At 37.9% G+C, this 18,495-nt stretch overlaps 1 protein-coding gene and 1 long non-coding RNA gene across 51 annotated transcripts in view; one reads left to right on the top strand and one right to left on the bottom strand.

Annotated features, from left to right (window-relative positions):
• LOC127495222 (uncharacterized) overlaps positions 1 to 18,495 on the top strand; it is a 200,533-nt gene that overhangs the window by 121,062 nt on the left and 60,976 nt on the right. The gene's annotated exons all lie outside the window — the stretch shown is intronic.
• Positions 1 to 18,495, bottom strand: part of LOC127495149 (NACHT, LRR and PYD domains-containing protein 12-like) — a 400,157-nt gene that overhangs the window by 30,902 nt on the left and 350,760 nt on the right. Inside the window, exons 1-3 of one of the 50 annotated variants that reach the window (XM_051861753.1) lie at positions 4,127 to 4,282; positions 807 to 903; positions 461 to 574 (exon numbers count right to left, since the gene is read on the bottom strand). The exons of 48 other annotated variants lie outside the window; for them this stretch is intronic. In XM_051861753.1, the coding sequence (XP_051717713.1) occupies positions 461 to 574; positions 807 to 903; positions 4,127 to 4,262 (347 nt within the window). In that variant the 5' untranslated portion in view covers positions 4,263 to 4,282. Of the gene's footprint in view, positions 1 to 460; positions 575 to 806; positions 904 to 1,692; positions 1,841 to 4,126; positions 4,283 to 18,495 lie in introns of those variants that run through there. One more of the 50 variants, XM_051861754.1, reaches the window with a different exon arrangement.

An 18,495-nucleotide genomic window follows, 5' to 3' on the forward strand; every position in this document is an offset into this window, starting at 1 on the left:
AGAAGAAAGAGTTTTATAAAGGATGAGATATAAAACAGACACACAGTTTATGATATTCACATGAGGTCAGTCCTGAAGACAAAGAACCACTTTGCCACCCAAAACTGTAGTGTCAGGATTGGCTGTGATACTCTGAAGGAGAGCCAATCTGAGTGACCCCAGCGCTGCTCTCCTTTCATTAAAGACACAAAGACTAATGTGTTGTATTTCCTTTTAGTGTTAGTGTGTCTTAGAGTAATCAGTAAAGTTTTGTTTGTGTTCACATGATGATGTTTGTTGGTTTTATGTTCACAAACTGAGGTCTCTGGTTCGGTCGGATTCCTACTAATGTGCCCAGAATATCAATCTGATCAATATTGTTACTGTTTATAGACAAAACAGTGATAATTTAATAAACTGACAGATAGTTATATGAGCTCATCTATAAGCACATCTTTTATAGAAATGTTATTCTGAGTACCTGAGATCAGCCCGTTTGTCTTCACTCTTAAACTTTAGTGGCTCATCCATAGATCCGTCACTCTTCACAGACACACAGCTGGACTCTGGGTTTGATCTCTTCTGCTGGACTGAACTGTAACAGAGAACAGATTCAGTTTAATCCTTTAGATGACTGTGTTCATTCATTATGAGAGGAACCATATTAATATAAACACACTCATTTTTTATCAAAAACACTTTGAGGAAACGTTATGATCTTTTTATTTAATATTTCATGTTAGTTTTAAAACAAAAACACAGGCAAAAATAATATTTTTTTCCATAAACTGTTATAAACAATATGTAACAGTGTTTGTTGAAAGTACCTGCATCCTGGAGAAAAATCTCCATCTCTGGATCCTTGTGAATCAGCCATGATGAAGCTGCAGGAGAATCTGATGAGTTTGATCTCCTCCACTGACTCTGAATGAACAAAACATTCAGATACAAAATTAAATGATTAAATTAAACAACCTTCATAATTTAGCTGAACATATCTCGAGTGTGGGAGAAAAAGGATCATGTGACTGTGTTAACTCAAGTTCAGTCATGTTCACACATATGATGTTAAACTTCTGAAGAATCACAGACATCACCAAACACAAAAGAAACCCTGAAGTGAAAGAAACCCTTTATTAAAGATTTTATATCAAACAATCACTCAAAATGTCCTCCAGAGATTCATATTAATATGAGGAAGTCACCACACATGAACACTCACCTTGATCAAACTTTTACAAGATACAGCTTCTCAAATCCTCCAGCTTTAACATCATAAAGATACACGGAAATTCCTGCTTAAACCTTGATAAACGTTTCTATTAAACACTTTGATGCTCTGTTTTTACAGATCGTATTGGTATTTTACCTGCTTAAAATGACGACAGGTGAACTCTAACGCATTTTCACTTCAGTTGCGTAGACTGTCAGTAGAGGTACATTTACTATACCATATAACTTTTGTTCAAAATTTACAAAATGTATTTAATGAGTAATAATCTTCCAACCTGTGTTTTTGTCTTATCCTGAATCACTATGATACGCCTATAATAAGTGTATATATTCGGACTACATGATGTTAAGTCTATGTTAAATGTATAATGTAATAATCTATAAGCCAAGGCGTATTTACTTTCACTCATTCACTTCATCTTGAAAACAGATATGTTTCATGTGTCTCAGTGCACTGAAATATTTCATTAAAGTACTTACTATTTTGACGTTTGTTCTTCGTTAATATATCATGTTTCCTCCTTCTTTGCACAGCTTGAAAAACACTTTCAGTTGAACTGAACTTTGTGTTCAGAAAGAGTATGTTGTCTAACAGGTTTTTCTGGATTTGACACATGACCGTGCATCACTAACACACACACACACACACACACACACACACTCAAGCCAAGTAACGTGCATCAGCTAAACTTCACTGCGGACAAATCAGCATGATCAAAAACTTCCGTGATCCTATTTTTCCTTCAGATAACGAGAGTGAGCACAACGAAAGGGATTTTGAACGCAAAGAAAGGGATTTTATTTCACTATTTAAGATAGCCTGTCGGGCAGGGCGGTGGTTTTGGTAGCCTGCCTGGAAAACACATCAGCCCCGGGACGTCTAGCTAGTGATTCTGCGAGCCCTGACCACTGTTGTAATGAATTAAATAACACTCCTAACCTACAACATCCACAAAACAAATGCACCAAAGTTTCATTTTGGGTACAAAATGGATAGTCCACCCCTTGACTGGGATCTAAATGGGTTACATGTTTATTAGTGGCTGTAGCCCCATGTATTATTCTCCACTGGAGATCTCTTGTCCGTTTATCAATTGGCTGTTTGTACAAAGATCTCCAACAGCCTTTCCCTGACTGATCTGGGCCAAAAAAAAAAACACCCAACTCGATGTTTTCATTTCTTCCAAAGATCTCATATGGAGTACCTTTACACACAGAATATAAGTCTGTTTCTTGTCCAGCTCTTCAAAAGAACACAGGTGTACACTGGAAAATAAACTATTCTCTAAACCAAGCCCCTCTTCCACCATTGGGGAAACGTCAAGTAATGGGAAAGTGTATTCACACCCATCCTCCCACTGACCAATCACATCACAATCAGCAAAATCCTTCAGTGACTGTGCCAATGACCCACGGACCTTTTGATGCCTTCAAAATCTGCCATGCCTGTAGATCTGAATCATAAAAAGATGTTAAACCTCCAAAATCTACTTCAGTTTTTAACAGAAAAAAAATGCTTGCTGTACCCCAGCCTTCTGTAGAAGCAGGTTTGCAGTTTCATGCCATCTCAACCCATTTCCATATAAAAATCACTGTGCAGTTTTCAATCTGAAAGTCACTATACGTGAAGATAAAAAAAAACAAGTTCTGTCCATTATAACCCATTATTTCCCCATTTCAAACCTCCAGGTAAACAAGGCATCTTTTCTTTTCCCCATATTCCCAGTTGTAAAGCCTCACTTTTAAGGTTTAAGGTAAACTTTATTATCCCACATGGGGAAATTTGTCTTGGGCCATCACCCATGCTGCAGTCCGCTCACAATTAACACACAATAATCAACAAACACAAACAATAAAAACGAACAATAACAACAGAAATAACACAACAATAATTAAAAAAAATAAATAAATACAGCTCCATACTGCCATTATTTAACAACTTTATAGACACAGGAATAAATGAGTTTTTAAATCTGTTCAATCTGCAACAAGGAACTCTAAACCTCCTCCCAGAAGGCAACAGCTCATACTCTGTATACAAAACATAGGATGGATCATATATGCGATGCTAAAGGCTACTTATGTTAACAATTGTGATAATAAATACACACGCTTATGGAAAATACCAGAGACTGCTTGAGGAATGTAGACAATTTTATATGATTATAATCATGTATTTATTTGGTTTAATGTTTTATCTGTCTCTTCCCTGTGCCTTTGTTGATACCGGACAAATGCATACGCATATCTTTCACAGATTCACACACTCCGGTTAACTCGTATAACTCATAACTCCTGTTTTCCTCTCATGAGCGCCCTCTGTTGCTCTGGCTGAAAGAATAACTGTATAGAGAGACGGGAGAGATCGCTCAAAATGTCCTCCAGAGATTCATATTAATATGAGGAAGTCACCACACATGAACACTCACCTCGATCAAACTTTTACAAGATACAGCTTCTCAAATCCTCCAGCTTTAACATCATAAAGATACACAGAAATTCCTGCTTAAACTTTGATGAACGTTTCTATTAATCATCTATGGTATTGGTATTTTACCTGCTTAAAATGGCGACAGGTGAACTCTAAAACACTTTCACTTCAGTTGCGTAGACTGTCAGTAGAGGTACATTTACTATACCATATAACTTTTGTTCAAAATTAACAAAATGTATATAATGTGTGAGTACATCATGAATCCATCTTCCAACCTGTGTTTTTGTCTTATCCTGAATCACTATGATACGCCTATAATAAGTGTATATATTCGGACTACATGATGTTAAGTCTATGTTAAATATATAATGTAATAATCTATAAGCCAAGGCATATTTAATTTCACTCATTCACTTCATCTTGAAAACAAATATGTTTCATGTGTCTCAGTGCACTGAAATATTTCATTAAAGTACTTACTATTTTGACGTTTGTTCTTCGTTAATATATCATGTTTCCTCCTTCTTTGCACAGCTTGAAAAACACTTTCAGTTGAACTGAACTTTGTGTTCAGAAAGAATATGTTGTCTAACAGGTTTTTCTGGATTTGACACATGACCGACTCTGGCTGGAGAGAGAAAGGCTGGATACATGCTTTATTAGATTTCAGTGCTTCACAGAGTTACATGGCCATTACCCGGCACGTGATTGGTCCTAGTTAACTAAAACACTCCCACACGTTAGGGTGACCACCTGGCTCTTGCTCTGTTGCAGGTCAGCAGACCTGATTTTGCGGGACAATGCGGGACACGAGGGAGTGATAACTTACTATTATTATACTGGGTGAATAAATGTTTATTTTATATTAGTTGACTTTTTGCAATGTGTTAACATGCTTTAAATCGCTAATAGGCTTTATAAAATGTTAATGACGGCGCTGACCGGCGCTGAACGTCACTCAGTTTGGCACAGTATGATACAAACTAATTTTAACAGCATGGACTATTCAACTAAATATAGGCTAATGAGGTGAAAATAATTATCAAATAATCGTTAAAAAGCACATTTCCAAATAAGCACATAAATTCCATTAGGAAAGACTGAAAGATTAAATGGGTTCTTACCAGATTCAGTGCATCTTGAATTTATATTTTTTGTCTGATCTGGCAGCTTCGAGTAGGGCCTTCTCGTTCATTACGTGTCTGTAGAACTCCTGGCAGGTGTAGCTGTAGTTCACTTTCACCAGGAGTTCACTTTTTATGAGTTCCACAGTTGCTCGGTTCCTTGTCTCTGTCCACGCAGCGGTCATCAGAGAAAACACCCTCTCCGAGAACGCGTTGGTGACAGGAATGCTCAAAGCCAAAGATGCCAGAGCTGTCATGTTTGGGGCACTGACGTGCTTCAGCAGAGCTGTCCACTTTGATGAAACAGGATTTGTCGTTGTTGCGATTTCCTTTACGCGTGGCAAAAGAATGCAGAATTCGTCATACAGCTGGTTCATGTCCAGTTTAAAGCTCATTTTTAATGCTTCGGCTGCCCCACGGAGGTCTTGGAAGCTAAATTCCCTCTTGATAGCCAGGCATGAGATGTGCTTTAGGTAGTTGCCATCAGTGAAATCAAACCACTTGTTTAGGTAAGCAAGAGCTCTTTGATAGAACATAAGAAAGTCCTGCTCTATAACAGCAGCCTGTGCGGTGGGAAACTGTTGCAGGAGAGTGCTGGTCTCCAATCCAAAGAATCGATCCTTTTCCCTTTGCGCGAGTTTCAATTTGAGATTGGTCATCAACTCGAAAAGCTCACACACAGTTGTCTGGTCTCCCTCAACTTTAAACACTGCGTCGAAAAAAACTTTGAGGCTATTTTGCAAAAACATCAGGTATGCCTGGAGTTCACAGGGCACGTCCTCTCCATCCTCAACATTTGCGAGCAGTTTCCAAAGTGCTGATGGACAACGCTCTTCTCCAAGAGATAAAAAATAGCTTTTTATAGCTGGCCAGGAGTCGTGCAGACGCTTGACTGCAGGCCACAAACTTAGCCACCGTGTCGGCACGTTCTTGTAAAGAGCCGTGTACTCCTCGTCCACAAACTCAAACACTTCCTTTAATTCTTGCACACGTTTAGTTGAAGAAGAAAAGTGGTTGTAAACTTTTGTGAATGTTCTCAATGTCAATTCTCAGCTTATCGCCGGCATGCCTCCCACAGTTGTGTAGAATATGGGCCATGCAGTTGGCCTTGATAATCGAGGCATTCCTGTCCGTCAGTTTTTTATACACTGAGTTATGCACACCATAATTAACGCTGGCGTTATCAGCCGAGTATGCAGAGATCCGTTCAAACCCCAGGTTTCTCTCCTCGAGCCTTGAAACGACCTGGTTAAAAATCGCATCAGAGTTTTCGTTGAAATCATCATAAAAGTCCAACAGTTTGTTCTGCACTCCTAGGTCGGGTGTGTAATATCTTAATGCTAACGGGAATAACTTGGTTGTTCCATGGTTTGATGCATCAGAAGCAATTGAGAAAGGTGGAAGAGAATCCGGTCTATCTGCAATCATTGGCGTATTTAACTGTTTCAAGCATGTTTCTAAAGATGCTGGTGCAAGCACACCTGTAACAATGGATGCACTTTTAGTTCTTCCACAAGCAAGCTTCTTTGCTATTTCTGAATCGGGGAAAATGACCGGGGCTAGTTTAGTAGTACAGTCGCCTGACCTATATGACAAACCATGCTGCACATTATGGTAGACACTTGTCACTTCAGCTGCTGTGATTTTATTTTGGTTGCTATCTTTTGGTGGAGAGAACAAACTTGTCATGCTAGCGTTAGCATTTCTTTGCTGTGCATTTCTCTTGTGACTTTCCCCATTTCCATGCCTCCTTATATCCCCCTCACCTCCATGCGTGATGGTGAAACTTCGGTGGCAGACACTGCATTCTGCTTTTTTAGGGTCACCTGTAGCTGGTTTTAACCACGTGTACTTTTTCTTCCATTCTTTATTATACGAACAAAGACGCTTTTTATTCACGGGAGCTCCGGATAGATCCATTTTTTTCTGTTGCAGAAATATATTTTTTTTCAATGTTTTCCCGCTCTGGCTAGAACCAATAACAGCTGTGCTGCGCATGTTCGGTGTTTTTTTATTGACTTTTTTTTTTTTTATTGTGGAATTGTAATTTAAAGGATGAATAAATAAAATGATGCAGAAATAATAATAATATATATAAAAAAAAATGCATAAAAAATTTAAATGCGGGACACTGCTTATGACTCGCGGGACGCGGGACAAGGCTTCCAATCCCGGGACTGTCCCGCAAAATGCAGGACAGGTGGTCACCCTACCACACGTTACTTCTCTTTCCTCTTGTTTTGTTTGTAATTCTCCTTTTTTACATTTCTCCTGCATCTGTTTTGTCTACATTGCTGCCTAAACAAGTGAAGGCCTCAACTCTGTAGCTTAATGAGTGCAAATTATTGCCTGAAGAAAAATTAAGCTTTAAACATTAATATTTCCAATCATTATGTTGGAAAACACTTATCAGAATAATTTATGTTAAGCATGTGTACATTTTTAGTTAAACCTCTTTAGTTATTAAACAATATTTCATGTAGATTCCTTTGTGTTTTATATAATGACCACTAGGTGGTGTTTTAGGCTTGATTAGTTTTCCCTGAAGAGTTGAAAACGAAAGTAAAAAAGTAACGCACGTTCTTTGCGTTTTACCATTAAATGAGAGTTCTGTGTCTTTATCAAACACATTTATTATTTATCTCTCATCCACCCGCAATTAATTGGAAAGAAAGAGAAAAAGAAAGGGATTTTATTTCACTTTTTAAGATAGCCTGTCGGGCAGGGCGGTGGTTTTGGTAGCCTGCCTGGAAAACACATCAGCCCCGGGACGTCAAGCTAGTGATTCTGCGAGCCCTGACCACTGTTGTAATGAATTAGATAACACTCCTAACCTACAACATCCACAAAACAAATGCACCAAAGTTTCATTTTGGGTACAAAATGGATAGTCCACCCCTTGACTGGGATCTAAATGTAGTTCCAAACGTAGGTTCGGGAGGAGCCTAAACATTCAGTCCTGTCAATCATCATTACGAGCAAATATATGCAGCAGTCACTGCGTCATCCCAGCGACAATTCTTCCAGCATCCCTCCTCCTCCCCTTCTCCTCCTCTATTTCTCTTATTCTCCCTCTATGCAGTACTGTTATAGGGGGGTTTAACTCGGAGCTCGAGCTTGCTGTACCCCAGCCTTCTGTAGAAGCAGGTTTGCAGTTTCATGCCATCTCAACCCATTTCCATATAAAAATCACTGTGCAGTTTTCAATCTGAAAGTCACTATACGTGAAGATAAAAAAAAAAAACCAAAAAAAAAAAAAAAAAAAAAAACAGGTTCTGTCCATTATAACCCACTATTTCCCCATTTCAAACCTCCAGATAAACAAGGCATCTTTTCTTTTTCCCATATTCCCAGTTGTAAAGCCTCACTTTTAAGGTTTAAGGTAAACTTTATTATCCCACATGGGGAAATTTGTCTTGGGCCATCACCCATGCTGCAGTCCGCTCACAATTAACACACAATAATCAACAAACACACACAATAAAAACGAACAATAACAACAGAAATAACACAACAATAATTAAAAAAAACAAAAAAAAAAACAGCTCCATACTGCCATTATTTAACAGCTTTATAGACACAGGAATAAATGAGTTTTTAAATCTATTCAATCTGCAACGAGGAACTCTAAACCTCCTCCCAGAAGGCAACAGCTCATACTCTGTATGCAAAACATGGGATGGATCATATATGCGATACTAAAGGCTACTTATGTTAACAATTGCGATAATAAATACACACGTTTATGGAAAATACCAGAGACTGCTTGAGGAATGTAGACAATTTTATATGATTATAAATATATATTTATTTGGTTTAATGTTTTATCTGTCTCTTCCCTGTGCCTTTGTTGATACCGGACAAATGCATACGCATATCTTTCACAGATTCACACACTCCGGTTAACTCGTATAACTCATAACTCCTGTTTTCCTCTCATGAGCGCCCTCTGTTGCTCTGGCTGAAAGAATAACTGTATAGAGAGACAGGAGAGATCGCTCAAAATGTCCTCCAGAGATTCATATTAATATGAGGAAGTCACCACACATGAACACTCACCTCGATCAAACTTTTACAAGATACAGCTTCTCAAATCCTCCAGCTTTAACATCATAAAGATACACAGAAATTCCTGCTTAAACTTTGATGAACGTTTCTATTAATCATCTATGGTATTGGTATTTTACCTGCTTAAAATGACGACAGGTGAACTCTAAAACACTTTCACTTCAGTTGCGTAGACTGTCAGTAGAGGTACATTTACTATACCATATAACTTTTGTTCAAAATTAACAAAATGTATATAATGTGTGAGTACATCATGAATCCATCTTCCAACCTGTGTTTTTGTCTTATCCTGAATCACTATGATACGCCTATAATAAGTGTATATATTCGGACTACATGATGTTAAGTCTATGTTAAATATATAATGTAATAATCTATAAGCCAAGGCATATTTAATTTCACTCATTCACTTCACCTTGAAAACAAATATGTTTCATGTGTCTCAGTGCACTGAAATATTTCATTAAAGTACTTACTATTTTGACGTTTGTTCTTCGTTAATATATCATGTTTTCTCCTTCATGGCACAGCTTGAAAAACACTTTCAGTTGAACTGAACTTTGTGTTCAGAAAGAGTATGTTGTCTAACAGGTTTTTCTGGATTTGACACATGACCGTGCATCACTAACGAACACACACACACACACACTCAAGCCAAGTAACGTGCATCAGCTAAACTTCACTGCGGACAAATCAGCATGATCAAAACCTTCCGTGATCCTATTTTTCCTTCAGATAACGAGAGTGAGCACAACGAAAGGGATTTTGAACGCAAAGAAAGGGATTTTATTTCACTATTTAAGATAGCCTGTCGGGCAGGGCGGTGGTTTTGGTAGCCTGCCTGGAAAACACATCAGCCCCGGGACGTCGAGCTAGTGATTCTGCGAGCCCTGAGCACTGTTGTAATGAATTAGATAACACTCCTAACCTACAACATCCACAAAACAAATGCACCAAAGTTTCATTTTGGGTACAAAATGGATAGTCCACCCCTTGACTGGGATCTAAATGGGCTACATGTTTATTAGTGGCTGTAGCCCCATGTATTATTCTCCACTGGAGATCTCTTGTCCGTTTATCAATTGGCTGTTTGTACAAAGATCTCCAACAGCCTTTCACTGACTGATCTGGGCCAAAAAAAAAACAAAAAAACACCCAAATCGATGTTTTCATTTCTTCCAAAGATCTCATATGGAATACCTTTACACACAGAATATAAGTCTGTTTCTTGTCCAGCTCTTCAAAAGAACACAGGTGTACACTGGAAAATAAACTATTCTCTAAACCAAGCCCCTCTTCCACCATTGGGGAAACGTCAAGTAATGGGAAAGTGTATTCACACCCATCCTCCCACTGACCAATCACATCACAATCAGCAAAATCCTTCAGTGACTGTGCCAATGACCCACAGACCTTTTGATGCCTTCAAAATCTACCATGCCTGTAGATCTGAATCATAAAAAGATGTTAAACCTCCAAAATCTACTTCAGTTTTTAACAAAAAAAAAAATGCTTGCTGTACCCCAGCCTTCTGTAGAAGCAGGTTTGCAGTTTCATGCCATCTCAACCCATTTCCATATAAAAATCACTGTGCAGTTTTCAATCTGAAAGTCACTATACGTGAAGATAAAAAAACAAGTCCTGTCCATTATAACCCATTATTTCCCCATTTCAAACCTCCAGGTAAACAAGGCATCTTTTCTTTTCCCCATATTCCCAGTTGTAAAGCCTCACTTTTAAGGTTTAAGGTAAACTTTATTATCCCACATGGGGAAATTTGTCTTGGGCCATCACCCATGCTGCAGTCCGCTCACAATTAACACACAATAATCAACAAACAAACAATAAAAACGAACAATAACAACAGAAATAACACAACAATAATTAAAAAAAATAAATAAATACAGCTCCATACTGCCATTATTTAACAACTTTATAGACACAGGAATAAATGAGTTTTTAAATCTGTTCAATCTGCAACGAGGAACTCTAAACCTCCTCCCAGAAGGCAACAGCTCATACTCTGTATACAAAACATGGGATGGATCATATATGCGATGCTAAAGGCTACTTATGTTAACAATTGTGATAATAAATACACACGTTTATGGAAAATACCAGAGACTGCTTGAGGAATGTAGACAGGAATGTAGACATACCCTATGACGTAAACATAGGGTATTTTATCAGCATATTTTGTAAATGTGAAAGCCTTTGGACTTAAATGCCTTAACGGAGTTGTTTTGTGCATTCTTGTGTGATCGTAAAATAAATGGAAGCAGGTGCAACTGAATAGGTCTGTGTTTTCTTTTTATGTCATTATAAATATCAGTCAGATTCAGCGTTATTGATGTGCACTCCTGACACAAATTAATACATTTCTGTTACTGTAACATTTTTTTATTGTAAAACATTGTTCAAATATTGATGCTGGAATCTTAAGTCTTTAAGTAAAGGCCAAGCGTTCACAAGTTTGGATCGCTAAATGTTGAATGACAGTCAACTGTTGAATGAATGAGTGTCACATCCAGCTTGTTTACTTCGAACCGGAAGACACTCCCACTTTTGACGCAAGGCCTCATGGGACGTAGGAAACTTGTGGATACAGAGATCGAAACTTTTCAGTTCCCTTCTAAGTTACATTCATATAAAACCCAATTCAATATTTATATTTTTCTTCCGATATTTCATAAACAGTGAGCTTGGCCTGGTACAGTATTTGCTCTGTGAAAAAGTGCTGTTTTTGTGCGATTGCTCCAGTCCTGCTGATCGATTGCTCCAGTCCTGCTGATCGATTGCTCCAGTCCTGCTGATCGATTGCTCCAGTCTGCTCCTCTCTGCCTCGCTGCTGAATAGTTTGCGTCTGTAGCTCCAGCTTTGTTTTGAATCTATTTATTATCATTACTTGTCTATTTTATCATCACCATACCAAAAGCTCAAAGATGGAGAAGGAACACAAAAAGAAGTAATCACTTCCATCAGAACAAAATCTTCAACGAAGATGCTAAAAACTTCTATCATCAGATGAACAATCAGAAAACTGGTGTCATTGAACCACCTTCTCAGGACCAAGTCACAATTATTTGGCGTGGAATCCTTGAAGACAATATCGTCCACAATGATAAAGCAACATGGATTGAACAGAAGAGGAATAACCATGAACAGATAAGATCAAATTCATGGCAGAACTTCACAGCTGAAGAGAGTTCAGGTCATCAAACAAACTCAGAACTGGAAATCTCCTGGGCCAGATACAATTCAAAACTTCTGCTTTAAACCATTAACAGCTCTTCATGAAGTACTAACAAAAGCTTTGAATCATATCATGAATGATCCAAGGAGTATTCCTGTGTGGTTAACATCTGAACCACCTTCCTGCTCTCAAAAGGCAAGGATACAAAGGACCCGAGGAACTATTGTCCTATCACTTGCATCCCAACAACATATAAGATACTGACAGCTGCGTTAACGGATCGGATCTACTAAATGAAAACTGATGAACAGAAAGGTTGTAGAAGGGCGTCTAGAGGATGTAAGGATCAGCTGCTAGTGAGCAAAATGGTTGTTTCAATAGCCAAGAATTGCCTAAGAATCCTGGGGCGTGGATAGACTAGAAAAAAGCATTTGACAATCTACCCCATTTCTGAATATTGGCAGCAATGGATTTTGTTGTTTAGCGATGATACCTCTAACAGACATGCTAAACAGACGATGTATTGGATTTGAAGTCGACAATAACAGTGAAGTCAGACTCCTATTTTACATGGATGACCTGAAACTGTTCACCAAGGATGAGACCCGCTTCGCGCCGTGGCCACATTACCACCTCGGGTGTGCATTATTTTCTAAGAATTTAAAGACCCGTCGTCAGTTATTCCTTACTTAACATAAACTCTTTAATATCTGAATCAGCCACGATGAAGCTGCAGGAGAATCTGATGAGTTTGATCTCCTCCACTGACTCTGAATGAACAAAACATTCAGACACTAAATTAAATTATTAAATTAAACAACCTTTCTAATTTAACTGAACATATCTCAAGTGTGGGAGAAAAAGGATCATGTGACTCAATCATGTTTACACATATGCTGTTAAACTTCTAAAGAATCACAGTGAAAGAAACCCTTTATTAAAGAATTTATATATATAAAAAAAACAATCACTCAAAATGTCCTCCAGAGATTCATATTAATATGAGGAAGTCACCACACATGAACACTCACCTCGATCAAACTTTTACAAGATACAGCTTCTCAAATCCTCCAGCTTTAACATCATAAAGATACACAGAAATTCTTGCTTAAACTTTGATGAACGTTTCTATTAATCATCTATGGTATTGGTATTTTACCTGCTTAAAATGGCGACAGGTGAACTCTAACGCACTTTCACTTCAGTTGCGTAGACTGTCAGTAGAGGTACATTTACTATACCATATAACTTTTGTTCAAAATTAACAAAATGTATATAATGTGTGAGTACATCATGAATCCATCTTCCAACCTGTGTTTTTGTCTTATCCTGAATCACTATGATACGCCTATAAAAAGTGTATATATTCGGACTACATGATGTTAAGTCTATGTTAAATATATAATGTAATAATCTATAAGCCAAGACATATTTAATTTCACTCATTCACTTCATCTTGAAAACAAATATGTTTCATGTGTCACAGTGCACTGAAATATTTCATTAAAGTACTTACTATTTTGACGTTTGTTCTTCGTTAATATATCATGTTTTCTCCTTCATGGCACAGCTTGAAAAACACTTTCAGTTGAACTGAACTTTGTGTTCAGAAAGAGTATGTTGTCTAACAGGTTTTTCTGGATTTGACACATGACCGTGCATCACTAACGAACACACACACACACACACACACTCAAGCCAAGTAACGTGCATCAGCTAAACTTCACTGCGGACAAATCAGCATGATCAAAACCTTCCGTGATCCTATTTTTCCTTCAGATAACGAGAGTGAGCACAACGAAAGGGATTTTGAACGCAAAGAAAGGGATTTTATTTCACTATTTAAGATAGCCTGTCGGGCAGGGCGGTGGTTTTGGTAGCCTGCCTGGAAAACACATCAGCCCCGGGACGTCGAGCTAGTGATTCTGCGAGCCCTGAGCACTGTTGTAATGAATTAGATAACACTCCTAACCTACATCATCCACAAAACAAATGCACCAAAGTTTCATTTTGGGTACAAAATGGATAGTCCACCCCTTGACTGGGATCTAAATGGGCTACATGTTTATTAGTGGCTGTAGCCCCATGTATTATTCTCCACTGGAGATCTCTTGTCCGTTTATCAATTGGCTGTTTGTACAAAGATCTCCAACAGCCTTTCCCTGACTGATCTGGGCCAAAAAAAAAAACACCCAACTCGATGTTTTCATTTCTTCCAAAGATCTCATATGGAGTACCTTTACACACAGAATATAAGTCTGTTTCTTGTCCAGCTCTTCAAAAGAACACAGGTGTACACTGGAAAATAAACTATTCTCTAAACCAAGCCCCTCTTCCACCATTGGGGAAACGTCAAGTAATGGGAAAGTGTATTCACACCCATCCTCCCACTGACCAATCACATCACAATCAGCAAAATCCTTCAGTGACTGTGCCAATGACCCACAGACCTTTTGATGCCTTCAAAATCTGCCATGCCTGTAGATCTGAATCATAAAAAGATGTTAAACCTCCAAAATCTACTTCAGTTTTTAACAAAAAAAAAATGCTTGCTGTACCCCAGCCTTCTGTAGAAGCAGGTTTGCAGTTTCATGCCATCTCAACCCATTTCCATATAAAAATCACTGTGCAGTTTTCAATCTGAAAGTCACTATACGTGAAGATAAAAAAACAAGTCCTGTCCATTATAACCCATTATTTCCCCATTTCAAACCTCCAGGTAAACAAGGCATCTTTTCTTTTTCCCATATTCCCAGTTGTAAAGCCTCACTTTTAAGGTTTAAGGTAAACTTTATTATCCCACATGGGGAAATTTGTCTTGGGCCATCACCCATGCTGCAGTCCGCTCACAATTAACACACAATAATCAACAAACAAACAATAAAAACGAACAATAACAACAGAAATAACACAACAATAATTAATAAAAATAAAAAATACAGCTCCATACTGCCATTATTTAACAGCTTTATAGACACAGAAATAAATGAGTTTTTAAATCTGTTCAATCTGCAACGAGGAACTCTAAACCTCCTCCCAGAAGGCAACAGCTCATACTCTGTATACAAAACATGGGATGGATCATATATGCGATGCTAAAGGCTACTTATGTTAACAATTGTGATAATAAATACACACGTTTATGGAAAATACCAGAGACTGCTTGAGGAATGTAGACAGGAATGTAGACATACCCTATGACGTAAACATAGGGTATTTTATCAGCATATTTTGTAAATGTGAAAGCCTTTGGACTTAAATGCCTTAACGGAGTTGTTTTGTGCATTCTTGTGTGATCGTAAAATAAATGGAAGCAGGTGCAACTGAATAGGTCTGTGTTTTCTTTTTATGTCATTATAAATATCAGTCAGATTCAGCGTTATTGATGTGCACTCCTGACACAAATTAATACATTTCTGTTACTGTAACATTTTTTTATTGTAAAACATTGTTCAAATATTGATGCTGGAATCTTAAGTCTTTAAGTAAAGGCCAAGCGTTCACAAGTTTGGATCGCTAAATGTTGAATGACAGTCAACTGTTGAATGAATGAGTGTCACATCCAGCTTGTTTACTTCGAACCGGAAGACACTCCCACTTTTGACGCAAGGCCTCATGGGACGTAGGAAACTTGTGGATACAGAGATCGAAACTTTTCAGTTCCCTTCTAAGTTACATTCATATAAAACCCAATTCAATATTTATATTTTTCTTCCGATATTTCATAAACAGTGAGCTTGGCCTGGTACAGTATTTGCTCTGTGAAAAAGTGCTGTTTTTGTGCGATTGCTCCAGTCCTGCTGATCGATTGCTCCAGTCTGCTCCTCTCTGCCTCGCTGCTGAATAGTTTGCGTCTGTAGCTCCAGCTTTGTTTTGAATCTATTTATTATCATTACTTGTCTATTTTATCATCACCACACCAAAAGCTCAAAGATGGAGAAGGAACACAAAAAGAAGTAATCACTTCCATCAGAACAAAATCTTCAACGAAGATGCTAAAAACTTCTATCATCAGATGAACAATCAGAAAACTGGCGTCATTGAACCACCTTCTCAGGACCAAGTCACAATTATTTGGCGTGGAATCCTTGAAGACAATATCATCCACAATGATAAAGCAACATGGATTGAACAGAAGAGGAATAACCATGAACAGATAAGATCAAATTCATGGCAGAACTTCACAGCTGAAGAGAGTTCAGGTCATCAAACAAACTCAGAACTGGAAATCTCCTGGGCCAGATACAATTCAAAACTTCTGCTTTAAACCATTAACAGCTCTTCATGAAGTACTAACAAAAGCTTTGAATCATATCATGAATGATCCAAGGAGTATTCCTGTGTGGTTAACATCTGAACCACCTTCCTGCTCTCAAAAGGCAAGGATACAAAGGACCCGAGGAACTATTGTCCTATCACTTGCATCCCAACAACATATAAGATACTGACAGCTGCGTTAACGGATCGGATCTACTAAATGAAAACTGATGAACAGAAAGGTTGTAGAAGGGCGTCTAGAGGATGTAAGGATCAGCTGCTAGTGAGCAAAATGGTTGTTTCAATAGCCAAGAATTGCCTAAGAATCCTGGGGCGTGGATAGACTAGAAAAAAGCATTTGACAATCTACCCCATTTCTGAATATTGGCAGCAATGGATTTTGTTGTTTAGCGATGATACCTCTAACAGACATGCTAAACAGACGATGTATTGGATTTGAAGTCGACAATAACAGTGAAGTCAGACTCCTATTTTACATGGATGACCTGAAACTGTTCACCAAGGATGAGACCCGCTTCGCGCCGTGGCCACATTACCACCTCGGGTGTGCATTATTTTTTAAGAATTTAAAGACCCGTCGTCAGTTATTCCTTACTTAACATAAACTCTTTAATATCTGAATCAGCCACGATGAAGCTGCAGGAGAATCTGATGAGTTTGATCTCCTCCACTGACTCTGAATGAACAAAACATTCAGACACTAAATTAAATTATTAAATTAAACAACCTTTCTAATTTAACTGAACATATCTCAAGTGTGGGAGAAAAAGGATCATGTGACTCAATCATGTTTACACATATGCTGTTAAACTTCTAAAGAATCACAGTGAAAGAAACCCTTTATTAAAGAATTTATATATATAAAAAAAACAATCACTCAAAATGTCCTCCAGAGATTCATATTAATATGAGGAAGTCACCACACATGAACACTCACCTCGATCAAACTATTACAAGATACAGCTTCTCAAATCCTCCAGCTTTAACATCATAAAGATACACAGAAATTCCTGCTTAAACTTTGATGAACGTTTCTATTAATCATCTATGGTATTGGTATTTTACCTGCTTAAAATGTCGACAGGTGAACTCTGACGCACTTTCACTTCAGTTGCGTAGACTGTCAGTAGAGGTACATTTACTATACCATATAACTTTTGTTCAAAATTTACAAAATGTATTTAATGAGTAATAATCTTCCAACCTGTGATTTTGTCTTATCCTGAATCACTATGATACGCCTATAATAAGTGTATATATTCGGACTACATGATGTTAAGTCTATGTTAAATATATAATGTAATAATCTATAAGCCAAGGCGTATTTACTTTCACTCATTCACTTCATCTTGAAAACAAATATGTTTCATGTGTCTCAGTGCACTGAAATATTTAATTAAAGTACTTACTATTTTGACGTTTGTTCTTCGTTAATATATCATGTTTCCTCCTTCTTTGCACAGCTTGAAAAACACTTTCAGTTGAACTGAACTTTGTGTTCAGAAAGAGTATGTTGTCTAACAGGTTTTTCTGGATTTGACACATGACCGTGCATCACTAACGAACACACACACACACACACACACTCAAGCCAAGTAACGTGCATCAGCTAAACTTCACTGCGGACAAATCAGCATGATCAAAACCTTCCGTGATCCTATTTTTCCTTCAGATAACGAGAGTGAGCACAACGAAAGGGATTTTGAACGCAAAGAAAGGGATTTTATTTCACTATTTAAGATAGCCTGTCGGGCAGGGCGGTGGTTTTGGTAGCCTGCCTGGAAAACACATCAGCCCCGGGACGTCGAGCTAGTGATTCTGCAAGCCCTGAGCACTGTTGTAATGAATTAGATAACACTCCTAACCTACAACATCCACAAAACAAATGCACCAAAGTTTCATTTTGGGTACAAAATGGATAGTCCACCCCTTGACTGGGATCTAAATGGGCTACATGTTTATTAGTGGCTATAGCCCCATGTATTATTCTCCACTGGAGATCTCTTGTCCGTTTATCAATTGGCTGTTTATACAAAGATCACCAACAGACTTTCCCTGACTGATCTGGGCCAAAAAAAAAAAAAACTCCCAACTCGATGTTTTCATTTCTTCCAAAGATCTCATATGGAGTACCTTTACACACAGAATATAAGTCTGTTTCTTGTCCAGCTCTTCAAAAGAACACA

Source organism: Ctenopharyngodon idella, chromosome 15 (assembly GCF_019924925.1).
Source record: "Ctenopharyngodon idella isolate HZGC_01 chromosome 15, HZGC01, whole genome shotgun sequence".
In the NCBI taxonomy this organism is placed as follows: domain Eukaryota; kingdom Metazoa; phylum Chordata; class Actinopteri; order Cypriniformes; family Xenocyprididae; genus Ctenopharyngodon; species Ctenopharyngodon idella.